The sequence below is a fragment of the Lepisosteus platostomus genome, chromosome 7, assembly GCF_059453375.1.
Source record: "Lepisosteus platostomus isolate fLepPlt1 chromosome 7, fLepPlt1.hap1, whole genome shotgun sequence".
Taxonomy (NCBI): Eukaryota; Metazoa; Chordata; class Actinopteri; order Semionotiformes; family Lepisosteidae; genus Lepisosteus; species Lepisosteus platostomus.
Window position 1 is genome coordinate 46891697 of NC_142617.1, and position 12893 is coordinate 46904589.

The 12893-nt window shown below is 40.8% G+C and overlaps 1 protein-coding gene across 1 annotated transcript; it reads right to left on the reverse strand.

Moving 5' to 3' along the window:
• Positions 1-7098: 7098 nt before the first annotated feature.
• Positions 7099-10349, reverse strand: coxfa4l3 (cytochrome c oxidase associated subunit FA4L3). Its single transcript, XM_088640811.1, has 5 exons — positions 10193-10349; positions 9928-9985; positions 9553-9641; positions 8447-8507; positions 7099-7526 (listed from the first exon to the last, which is right to left on the reverse strand). Exons 2-5 carry the CDS (start codon positions 9964-9966, stop codon positions 7458-7460), a joined length of 258 nt encoding a protein of 85 aa, XP_088496937.1. The 5' UTR covers positions 9967-9985; positions 10193-10349; the 3' UTR covers positions 7099-7457.
• Positions 10350-12893: the final 2544 nt, after the last annotated feature.

A 12893-nucleotide genomic window follows, 5' to 3' on the forward strand; every position in this document is an offset into this window, starting at 1 on the left:
ATACACTTCCCCACTGTTTCCATTTGCAATCTCTGGTCCATAGTTTACTGTTGGCCCTGAAAAAGTATATCGGCTTGACATTGTTGAGGCAAAGAGGATCCTGAATACTTGAGACAGGATACCTGAGTCTTCTGGTCAGTACTAAAAAGATTCAATTCTTTTAGCCTGCCACAACAGGACGTTCCTTGGGAATATGTCTGGCAATTCTTCTCCGACATACAAATTAATCACTAACAATCAGAAAGCTTTCTCACTTGTGCACAAAATACACCACATCACAAAACAGTGCTGCTTCAGTTTTGTACTTTTTGAGGGTAAATCAACAACATTTACTGCTTTACTCTACAACACACAAGTAATTCCTCTCACCTGTCCTGTACTTTGTATTACCTGATTAGATTATATACGGTTTCTAATGTACTGTACATTTTCCCTGTTTGCCTACCAGGAGCTAAGTTTGAGCCATGCAGGACATGTGTGTATGAACCTATGCACTTCAGTTTGTAGCTTCTGAGCAATTAATGGCTTGCAGTAACTTTCCAGACACTACATACTTCACATTTGGCATTGGATCCTCCTTTTCATTGCAAAACATCTAGCAGTTTCTTTCCACATTGCAGCAACATTCTATTTGCAAAAACAATGCCACACCTATTCTGTTTCGTTCACCACTGGTAAAATACCACAAAGGGTGGCATAGCATGTTCCAGTTTTCCTTGATTACAAAGGACATCCTTCTTTTCTAAAGCCAGTTTTTCGGGAAGGGAGAAATAAACAGAAACGTTTTATATTAACAAAAATCACTTTAATAAGGATTTTAGAACATGCACGTATATTGTGATCTGCAAAAAGACATAGAATTCTTCCACATTGGAAAGTAAAAAGGAGTAAGACAAACTTTGGTCTGTGGAGTCTTCTTCAAATGTGTCACGTATAGATTATAAAATATATAGATGTACACAGTTTGTTTTTAGCTTTTACACTTGGATAACCATTTCAGGACTGAGTTTAGCTCCAGGACAGCACTTCGAAAGGGTTCTGTTTCAGTTTCCTTTACGGTGAAGTCTTTTTAAAAATTATTTTCATGCTCTATTTAGCGCCTGAGATAAAAAAAAACGACCTGGTGGTCTGACCTCGCAATAATGGCACGGTATTTCATGGACACAAACATCCTGCTGGCCCTCTGTCCTTCCTCCTTTTCATTACCGAACTCGGAGGGGATAACGTGACGGGCAATTTAATGTGCCGGATGCTCCGGTAACGAAAGCAGACAATCAGATCGAACTGCCGCGTCTACTCGTTGCTCAGACCGCGCAAGATGGCATTTTTTTTATTTTCATAAGGACTCCAAACACCACAGAATGGTACTGAAACAAAAGCTTAACAATGTAATACGGCAACTGGAGAGTTATTATCAAGCATCGTTTTAAACAGTGTCTAAGGGTTGACATGTACTGTAGCGAACACCTGCAATCGTGCTCTCTCATCAATAACCACCGCTCGCCTCTGAGCAAATGCCCCTTCTCGACACAGTGGACTCCCCACTCGCGAAACATGACATTGGGCGCGGTGATGTCACGCATAGCCGTAGCCCCAACTCAGAGAATTGCTGAATCACAGTGCTACTGCAGTTTTGTTTTCGGCTACACCTGTTTTTTTTTTCAGTTGGCTTCAGCAATCAGAAGGTGGGTGGATTGCTCTTCACCGATCTTTGCTTCCTGGTCACATGGGGAGGCTGTGGATGTTGATCACAAGATGAGTGAAACTGAAAATGTTTCCCCCTCTTCCCTTGAGTCGGTCACGTAGACGGAGAATTTCTGTATCCCATGGCTTCGTTAAAAAAAAAACTCCAGTATTGCACAAGCATAAATAGCATTACTCCAGAGAGACAGAGATGCACCGAACTGCCATTCCGCAAATAACTCGGATAGCTGGAGCCGCGGTGAGGGTCAGGAAAAGACAAGCTTCCTCCTTTTCTTAACAACAATTAATACATCAGAGCCAACTGTGCGCAATAGAAAAGACTTCGGAATATATATTTACATCTCCTCATAATTAGCTCCAATTATGTGGTCTGATTGGCATATTTGTCACATATATATAGATATTTTTTCTGATTGGGCCCTGTTTTGTCTGACTTCGTGACGGACAGCTCTACTACAGCTTCTGCGTTTGTGACAAGAATGAATATTTGCATATCCAAGGTTCTGTGGCAACGGATTTACACACGGCTATTTCCGATAACTGTCTGAGGCAATAACTAGGTCTCCTCTGAAGGTCAGACACTAGACACCCGTAGTGAATAGAACCACGGAAGTGAACAGATGCTTGTATTTGCGATGCACACTGCAAGTAAATCACAGGGGTCTAACGCTGTCTCCAAGGTAGACTTATTCTTTTGAAAAAGTGGAAAATAAAAGATATACGTGAAACACTAACCGTTAGCATCAGTCTTGTACCAGGTGCAATGTAATTTCAGGTAAACGATTCTAGAATAGTTATTCTTGGTTTGAGAAATGGCTATTTCTAAAGATTTATTAAGAATGAACAGTCGCAATTTGTGGTTGCCTTGCTTCAAAATACGAAGTTGCTTTTTTCCTGTGTATTAAGTGAAAATGTTTTTTAGAAGAGCCTAATTAAAATATTTTATAGCTGGAGATACAGTAGCACACATGTTGCTCCCGAACGCTAAGAAAAAAAAAAAGAAATGCAATATATATATTTTATTGTCAGTAGGCATAATCAGAAATTCCATCGGTACGGCACTTTGAGATCAGACTGGCTGTCATTCCAGTTTTGTGAGCCAGGCTGGTAATCACACTACGACACAGAAATGTGGTTTACAATTATAGCTGTTCAGAATCCCTCTCCCCACAATTACAGTAAAAGTAAAGTAAATTGATGAATGACTACAGGCCAACAAACTGCACATCGGAGCTCTGTGCCTGACATTAATAAGGAATGTGAATGTCAGTCCTCTGTACATGACCAGACTTTATTTCTGGATGTTGTGCCTGTATGTAAGTAGTATTTGTGGGATACCGTTAGTTTTAACAGAATTCCAGGTCTTACTGTTTATCCTTTATGAATGAAGTAGTTAATGAAATGCCTATAGCTTAGCCAATGACCATGATGTATTAACAACACAAGAAAGGTTACAAAAGATCACCAAAAGGAGGCCATTCGGCTCATGTATCCCGTTTGGTGGTTAGTAGTTACATACATGATCTGAGGATCCACTGAGCTGATTCTTGGAGAGAGCCAGGTTATCGGCTTGAACAACACGACTGGGCAGTTCGTCCCATACTTCTTATTTAATTGCCTGCAGCCTGTTCATTGAACTGTTCTGTAGTTCTGCGAATATCATCATTCGTTTCGTTTTGGCCTGTTTGGAGGTATGTGGATGATGGAGTCTCCTTGCAGCAATTGTAGAGACCAAGGGATACGGGGCTGTGTTTTTTTCCTATTACCTTTTAAAGTTCGGGAGTGTTTTCCACAGTTCTTCAAAGACGCAATATTAAGTGTCGAAATTTCTTATTAAATATTATTTATATATTTGCTGAGCTTTATCTCCAACCTAGTTTTGAGACTTCTGAGGGAACGTCCAGAACTAAAAATGCAAAAAAAAACTACACTCGCTTCTTCAAAACTCCTGAAAACCTGTCATGAGGATAGGTTTATTTACTTTCCTGTAGGTTTATTTTTCTGATAAAAGGAGACACTCCTTTAATTAATCTGTGTTTTTTTAGAATAAGAAGCAGGTTTCTGTGGAGTTGTTCATGGCCTGAGCCCCCCCAAACCTCAATGAAAGAGTTGGATCAGAACGCAGATATCATAGTGAAACATGGAGGTATAAACTATTGTGGCACTGAAGCAAAAGAGCCGATCTTCCCTTTGGAGTCTTACTCAGGGGAAGAATATACACATGGACAGCGTGTTCTGAATGAAGTGGACTTTTGTCTGATCTTTTGGATTCCCTTTTTTGTAAACTGAAGACCAAAAATTCACCCTCAACAGAATACTCAAAGGTATTTTTCACTTAGTCATGCGGTTCTGCAGCCTTCACACACAGATATCAAGACCATCAGCATTTCACGTGTTTCTTTTGAAACGGGACGATTCATCCATCTTTTATTAGAAAGCTGCATATTCCTGGTGAGGATTGTGGAGGTTACTCTGGAAACACAAGATAATTGCATGCAGAGTTAATTCCTCCCAGTGTGTCTCCTGGTGGCAGCATGAAACCAGGGCACTCAGAGAACACCCACTCACACAGACCTGGGGAGAACATGCAGACTCTACACAGAAGGATGACAGTCTGGAATCAGATAATGATTCCTATACACTGCACTGCAGTCTCCCCATGGAGCTGCAAATTATACAGTATGTCTGCACATGCATGCAATATGGTATATTAATATTAAAATATAAAATACCAGTGTCTGTAGAATAAAACAATCATCAAAATAAGTATCAGAGTTGTATCAGTCCTTACCTCTGTCACATTAAAATATTAACTATCATAAAACCAGTGGATGTAATAAGGCTGAAACAATCTGTGAATGCTGCAACATTGGCAAAATTAATCGTAGAACAGCTACAGATAATTTCCCAGATTATTGTCAGATCAGGCTTTGGGAATAAGATTTCTGGTAATGGTTAACGGATAGACTTCTTTTACTCGAAAAGCCCTCCTCCTTCCTCTGAACCACGAAAGAGCAGATTCTGTCCCAGGAGGAAGTGAGCGCTATGAAGTCACTGTGTGCTTTCAGCAGCTTTACACAATTTCAGAATTGTGCCAGAGTGAGCTCATTTGGCACCAATAACGCAAGACCCCAAATCTCTGTGGTTGGTATCAATAAATCAACAAGCCCAGCAAGAGGCACACAAGGCTCAGACACATCACTGCACTGTAGCCATAACAGAATGTATATGGCTCATGTTTATTCTGCTCACTGAACTAGCGAGGGCCATATTTCATTGTTCTTTCTGTGCCCATAAGTCATATTCCCATATCTACATGAAATACCGCAGAAGCAGTATTCTTTCTGAGTGCTCACCGGAGTGGTGAGATTTCAAAGCTGGAACCAGAGACTTGCTTATCATTATGTGAGCTGTGTCCTAGCGCCGAGTCTGTCAGGAAAATCCATCGGGGAATGGGGGGGAGGTAGTGTGAACTACCAAGGAAACAGGTTATACATTGCAAATACCCATCCATGGAATTTCATAGGATACCCTGAAGACTAGCAAAAAAAAAACTAATAATTGAAATCTTCTTCTGTGTCTTAATGAAGTTTGGTCATTTTTGTGTTCAATGTTCAAAATTGCCTTCATTAAAGATTTTAGTTTTTTTTATTTGGGGTCATATAAGTTGGTTAACTATCTTATAATACCAAACTGCATACAATATATAAATATATATATAGCTTTAAAACAGAAGCAAAATATAATGTCTGACAGAAAACCATTTCACTGCACTTTTCGTAATGCGATTGCTGCCCACTGCTTATTTATTAAGGCTGAAATTGAGCAGCCCGGCTGCCAGACTGTTGTTCCATACTAAAGCCATTAGAACTGCAATTGAGAAGAAGCCTGCATTAATCTGAAAACCCATCGCAGGAATGCCAGGCAGGTCATTCTGTCTGACTGAGCCCAGGAAGCCAATTGGCTTCAGGCTTATTTCTGCATTAATGCTGTTAAAGGGAGAAGCCTGAGAGCTGTGGTTGCTGCTCAGCATCTAAAGAACTTGACCTAAAATACACAAAGGCGTCTGGCTAGCTCTTACCTCTGCTAGGTCGAAGAGTTTACATAGCGAGTTCGCTTTGACTCTGTGAGGTAAATAAAGAAAAATAGTGATCGAAGGCTGAAGAGAACCACCGCATTTATCTAAACTTGAGAAACACAGCACAATATTTCTGAGGCTCAAGCGGACACTTTTAGCAGAGTTGTTAACATGAATCATAGCCAACTGCTTCTTCTGATCTTACCTTGAGGCTGTCCCAGCACGAGCATGTCCGGCCTGTGAGTGTGAAGACCCGGAATGAAGTTGGCTTCTGGCACCAGGACTGAGCTCATCCAATCCCCTTAGTAGATCCACAAACCGTGCTCACTGCTATCACTGTGTTTGGCACATTTGAAACCTGCATGTTTACACTTTTACTGGACATCCTTCATAAACCTACATCACCTCAGCTCCAGGGTCTTCAGTTGACATAATCTAATTAGATAGATCAGGGAAAAGCTCAAATAAATTAGGTGAACCACAGTGAGACAAAAACACTGCGTAATGGTTTAATACAGTATGTATCAGTCTCTGTAGTTACTATTCCCCATTACATGTATGAATTGCATTAGCGTTTGGCTTAACACATGAAGACAAATGCAAAGAAGGCTATATTAGATGTAGTCTAAAAATCCACAAGAAAAAATGAAAAAACACTTGAACATCATTCTGTAGTCCTTAAACCTAAATGTTTTGCTCATTCCCACCATTACAATTCACCTTTTATTTAAAAGAAATAGTACATATCTTACTGTTATAAACTTAGCTAGGAAAGTTAGCAGTATATGTCTATATTTATTAATCTCTCATAATGTTCACAACATTGTGATTCACACTTACCCTAAATTGGGAGGGAAGAGCACTATAGTGTCAGTGTGTAGACTGGAGATTCAAGTCATGCTGATCTAGTTATTGAACACAATCAAGGTTGTTTCCATAGAAACCCTATGGGTAGTTTTACAGTTCAATGAAATTCATTACAGAAAGTTGTAAAGGGTACCAGTTTCAAAGTTCACGGTTGTTATCCTTCACTTTTTGTCCAACATACAATTAACTTGGTGGCCAAATAAAAAAATAAGTTTCCCCTCAAATGAAAGCTACCAGACCCTAATTTAAACTGTCAGCCTCACCCCAGCAATCAAAGACTTTTCTTCAGAACAGGCCTCATTTTGAAAGGCCTCACCTTTAAAGCTATGCTAAAAAATGAATCACTCATTAATTTTCTGAAATAAACCTGACTAAGATGCAAAATACCAATGTTCATCCTTCAGTATTAGATGAACTGGCTTTCCAGAAAAATCAAAAATAATGCCATGATCTTTGAACTACATTCTTTATTTTATAGGCCGTTATGTACACTATGTTAATCAGTATAGTGAATAAGGGTAATCAGTCACATTTTGCTATAATACAATCACATGGTTTAATGAGGACGAGCTGCCAGAATGTTCAGTCCTCTGTTTTCCTAGCTGTGCGGCGCTTGCTTTATTGAATTCCAGCTGAAGGACCTACTACAGTCCCACAGACCTGTTGGTGGTCAGACCCTACCAATGTAGCAGAAGCATTTCCGCACACTGGTTCTCAGAGTCTAGTCTGTGCAGAAATGATTCCGTTAGATTGATAGGGTGCAGGCAGGCTGGTGGACACAGAGACTTTAGAGCAGGCAGGGTCATCTCTACTTGGTTATGCTCTTCACCATCTGCAGCTCCTCCACGGGCTTCCACTGCTGGTTTATTGTAATGAGCTGCAAGACAAAGAAAAAAAAACAGACTATATTGTGCCCAGCATCCCCTTGTAGAAATCAAGTCTCACGTTACCTCTTGTAAGATAAGGGAAGCAATGTTCCTTCCGTGTTCCCGTGGATGACTAGTGTTCAGTGAGGCCTACGTTAACTGCCATTTCATTCACAGCCAGGCAATATTGCTTTAAAATGTCCTTTTTTATGATCTTGGCACTTACATAGTTCCGTTACTTCTGTGTCTGCTAAGGTAAATGTAATGTAAAGAAAGTCAAGAATGGTCTTGGAATTGGACAACTACAGTCTGGGTCAGAGATACAGTGTGTTGCCTGTAGGACAGAATGTGGAAGGCGTGGAAAGAATTGAGAACCGGGAACCTATTCCTGTATGCCTCCGAGCTGTAATTCATTCATGGGCTGGAGGCTGAGATTTTAATACAGAGCGACCTGTGCGATCTTTATTATACCCTGACCCAGGCAGAGATCAATACTTTCGCAGAGTGTAATTACTGCTAATCACACAACCTCATGTTCACTTGTAGACCAAGGTCTACAGAACTAACCCTGAAAGACAGCAGGTCCGCTGGTAACAGCATGGTCTGATCTGCTCTGTGAGCTTGCATTTTCTATGGCAGTGAGCTGCAGACTTCATGAAGGAAACCAGTACTTTGTTACCAGTGAGGCCAGGCCAGATTCTTGAGCCTGACACCAATCCTTCAAGGATCAGCCTCTTTCGTCCTTTGAGGTACCTGAAACTCAATAGGCTTAGAGGAAAGCAAGGAAGAGTACTTCTAACTAGAGTCAATTTCTGCAGAAGAGTATTCTCTTCTGACCTTAATAGGATATGTTCACACATAGACTGGGGTCTAAAGACACAGCTCACTGAAGCTGAGGCTACGAACCAAAGAATATAAAGGCAGAAAATACCTTTTGGGGTTTTCTTGGATCTAGGTTCTCCCACGGTTCGGGATTCCCTGCCTTGTTAATGCTGTAAAAAAACAGCTGCCATTACTATTACTGACCCTGCAGGTATTAAACCCACATGCACAAAAATACCATAAAAGATGTTTTGACAAAGCTTCACTCTACAAGCAGTTCTAAATAAAGCCATTACTACAGAAGAAAATAAGTAAACCTTTAGTGCTATACCAAGCAGAATAGACACATACTGAAGCGAACATACTGTATCTCTTCAACTTCAACATACTGCTACTGTATGTTGGATGAGAGCTTAGAGCTATCCATAGAAACCCCTCACAGCTAACACTTTTAAACGAATAAGAAGAAACACAGTTTGATCTCAATGAAACAAGTAAAAAATATCAGCGATATTTAACAGATTTTTGTGTGGTGAACATACAAATGTTTTTTTTTTTTAATTTACGCTCAGTAATCGGGTTGCTTCAAATTATTTATTACATGCTGAAACGTAAAGAATAGAGACACAACGTTTCAGCTGTGGAGCGTTCTCTTTCACACCTGAAGAAGGCTCCACAGCCGAAACGTTAGGTCTCCTTTCCGACCCTTTAAGGAGGGAATAAACCTTTACGTGTTCCTTTGCAGCCTACGCAAGCTGACGCGGCTACTGACTTGAACTACTTCAAATTGTGACCGTTAAAAATGAAATATAACTAAAAATAAAATATTCTGAAAGATTTTGAATTTACTCTGCATTTGATATAAGTCAAATATCGTATACACGAAACTTTTTAGAGAGCGAAGGCTATGAGCCAGTGTGCAGGCGCCATCGCCCTGTGTGCCCTGCGCGTGCGGCAGTGTGCCATCCTCCGCGCGGAGCTCTTTCCGCCTGTTGCCCACCTGCACGATCAATATTCTCTTCGCTGATCCGCGGTGCAGGAAGAGCCGAGGCTCAGACATAAGTAGGTTTCTTTCCATGGCAGAAATTACAGCTCGCCGGGAGCTTTAAACCAAAGCTTTAAACCTTTAAACCAAATACATTTATCCGTTTTATTTCAGACGATTTAATTTTAAAACGCACGACAGTGACTGAGAGAAAGAATGAAGTTCCTTACATGACGTCCGATTTAGTGAACAAGAAGTAAAGGCAGGCGGTAGTGGCACCAGTTGCTGCAAAGGTCATAATACCAATTAACGGAATAAGCTGGAAAAAATAAATGAAGAAAAAAGCTTTACAATCTTCGTTTTCAGTTGTTTTACACACTTAATGTACTTAAAGTCATGTTGTGAGTAATAAACAATTCAAAGAGTTTTGACGGCGGTTGTCATTAAAAACATTCCTCTGCTGTAAAAAACAACAAAAATGTGTTGCGCTTCTGTGCGTAAAATGTTCGGATGAAATGACAGGTTAGACCCGCTCCACCTCAAGAGCTTTCCACACGTTTCCTGGCGTTAAAGATAAAACGGGGCAAATGATGGATAGAACTTACTTCTTTCTTTTTCCTCAACATTTGGAAAAACGCAGACATTTTTATTTCCTGGTGGTGCCTGAATAAATTGAAGAACAAACACCAATCAATCCTTTTTTCATTACATAACACATTGCCTGTTCAACGATGTTCTGGTGCTTAAGATTACTTAATATTTTCACAGATACCAGTCATTAAAAATACAAGTAACGCGACATGGAAACTCCCAGACAGAGGCTTTCCAGACGGATTCCGACAAGGTGCATCGGTACGGAGATGCGCTTACCTTCAACCCGCTGCGAAAGTTGTCTGGCAGACCTCTGATTGCCTGCGCCGCCACTCCCCCCTTATATCGTTTTCGGAAATTGAGACGAGGTCCAAGTCACGTAGACAGTCATACGCACACATATATCGACAAACCACCAAAGCCAACTAATACAAGGTAGTGGGTTGGTGCAACACACTTATGGTTTAACTGGTGTCGTTTGAAAGGTGTAAGCGTGCCCCCTGCTGGACAAAATAAGAGCTGCCTTCACTTCGACGCGGCAGGTGCGCCGCCACCCAGACGAGCTTCGGGTTGGCTGTTGCTTCAGCTGAAGAGAAAACAAGCCGGTTTCCTGGAACATCGTCCTTAACCAGAGTAACGCGAAAGCGAGAGCTTCAGGGACGTTTCATCTCACAGTGCTACGAACAAAACGAGCCTTTCCAGCAATTCAGTTTCAACTACACCATCTTCAACAGTGGAATGTACAGTATAATACGACTTACATACACGATCGGGTATGTCTTGATATGCACAATAGCGGTTTATGTTTTTAGCTTATTAATGTTCAGACAAACTTTTAATTATGTATTGTAGAAAACTGAAATGTGATTTTCATATACTGATATGCAAAACGCACGTAATAAAGCATGAAGAAAAAACACGCAGAATCTTTTATGTTAAAGAATTCACGTTTTCTATGTTCCGCCCTCTGCAAAAGCCGAAGTCAGTGTGATTTTTTTTCTTTCATTCACTTTTTTGATCTGTTAAAATGCTGTGGATAGCAGACGTGTTATTGATCTCAGGAACTAAGGTGGAAATGATCCCGACTCGAGTGTCGCGCTCGCGTCTCCAGACGGCGAGTCCTGCGGCGTTTCTGCGGCCTTGGCCTCTCTCCAGAAACCCGGAGCAGCAGCGTCAGGGGGATGTAGGAATGAAAAAGTGACCCCCTCGAACTTATTCTGAATAATAATAATAACAACAACAACAATGTTAATTTGCCAAACCGCTTTATACCAGATAACTTCCTACTCTTCTCGAGAAATGACCACTGAGAGTCAGGACCTCTTGTTTAACGTCTCAGTGTCCCTGTCACTATACCGAAGCCCCTCCCTCTGGTCCCACTAACACCACTTCCAGCAGCAACCATAGCTTCCCAGGAGGTCTGCCATCCAGGTAATCCCCAGGCTTAATGCTGCTTAGCCAGTTGGGAGCTGCAGGGTGATATAGCTTATGGCCAACAACACCAACACCAACACCAACATCAACTAATAAATAAATAAAGGTAAATAGGAAAAAAACCAAGAGCATACAGGTTTTTACAGATGTAGGCAATCACAGACCTTGGTAAAAAGGTAAGTTTTAAATTTAGATTTGAAGTCTGAGGAAGGTCATTCCACAACACTGGATCAGAGACAGAGAAGGTACAGTCACCACAAGTCTGTGATCTAGTCCTGGGGACAGTGAGCAGAGGGCCAGCCTCAACTGAATGGAGCCCACAGTGGGGAGTGTAAACATGGAGAAGTTCAGAGATGTATGATGGAGCCAGATTGTTTAGAGCCTTAAAAGTCAGTAAAAAGATCTTGTATTGAATACATGACTTTATAGGCAACCAGGGTAGAGACTTAAGTGTAGGAGTGACATGCTGCCAGGGTCTGGTGTGAGTAAGTAGTCTAGCTGCAGTTTTGGACATATTGCAACTTGTTGAGAGTTAGGGAGCCCATAGAGTAAAGAGTTGGAGAAATCAAGTTTTGATATTATCAAATGCATGAATCAGACTCTCAGCATCGGACAATGATAGAAATTGCCTAATGTGGGCAGTATTTCTAAGGTGAAAGAAAGCTGTCTTAAATTTCTCACATGTGGCTCAAAAGACAGGAGAGGATCGTGTGTGACTCCCAGATTCCTGACTATGGCTGACACGTGAATGTTGAAGCCATCCAACATTACTGTGAAACCCTCAGGTTTATCCAGCTGATATTTCCTACCTGCCAGTAAAATTACTGTTTTTCACTATTTAGCTTCAGGGGATTTGATGTCAACTGGATTTTGATGTCACAAACAAGAGATAAGTGACAGAGGGAGGGAGACCAGAGGGAGAAGAAGTTTTAACATAAATCTGGGGATCATCTGCATGACAGTGAAACTGAGGGCCATGTTTGTGTTGGATTTGGCCGCGAGGTAGCATAAAAATAAAAAGTAAAGGGCCCAAGACTGATCCTTGAGGCACACCGTGATTGACTGGGGCCATGGGGGATTTATGAGATCCAAGGGAGAAAAAATGTTGCCTGCCATGTTTTTTTGCTATTTGGAATTCCCCAAATGTAAAAGTTTATTTAAAGCTAAAGTATTATGGTGTCTGTAGTGCGAAATACTTTTTTAAAATTGGTATGTGTCACATTTTTAATGAAGTATTCTTAATCAAAGAAGCAGACAAATCTCACAGTGTTGAAACAATAACCAGCAGCAATAGATGTTTTATATTCAATGTTCTTTTGCAGAGGATGTGTGTGTTGTCTATTGAGCTAAAAAAATAATCCTTTACCTTCTCTTATTAATGTACTTCTATTACATAAACTATTTACTTTAATTTCATTTAGTTTTACTGCAGCAATATTCTTTTCATCCTTCCTCTTGACAGGTCTGACACACCAGTCTTACACATGTTGCTTGTAGCTCTTTTTACTGTCTTTGAATCTTGGGCTCTATTACGAGTAGAATGTGT

Coding starts and splice junctions, on each gene's coding strand:
- coxfa4l3 (XM_088640811.1), bottom strand. CDS start 9,966: ATGTCTGCGTTTTTCCAAATGTTGAGGAAAAAGAAAGAA. Junction 9,642..9,927: donor TGTTGAGGAAAAAGAAAGAA/GTAAGTTCTATC, acceptor TATTTTTTCCAG/CTTATTCCGTTAATTGGTAT. Junction 8,508..9,552: donor TTCACTAAATCGGACGTCAT/GTAAGGAACTTC, acceptor GTTTTTTTACAG/CATTAACAAGGCAGGGAATC.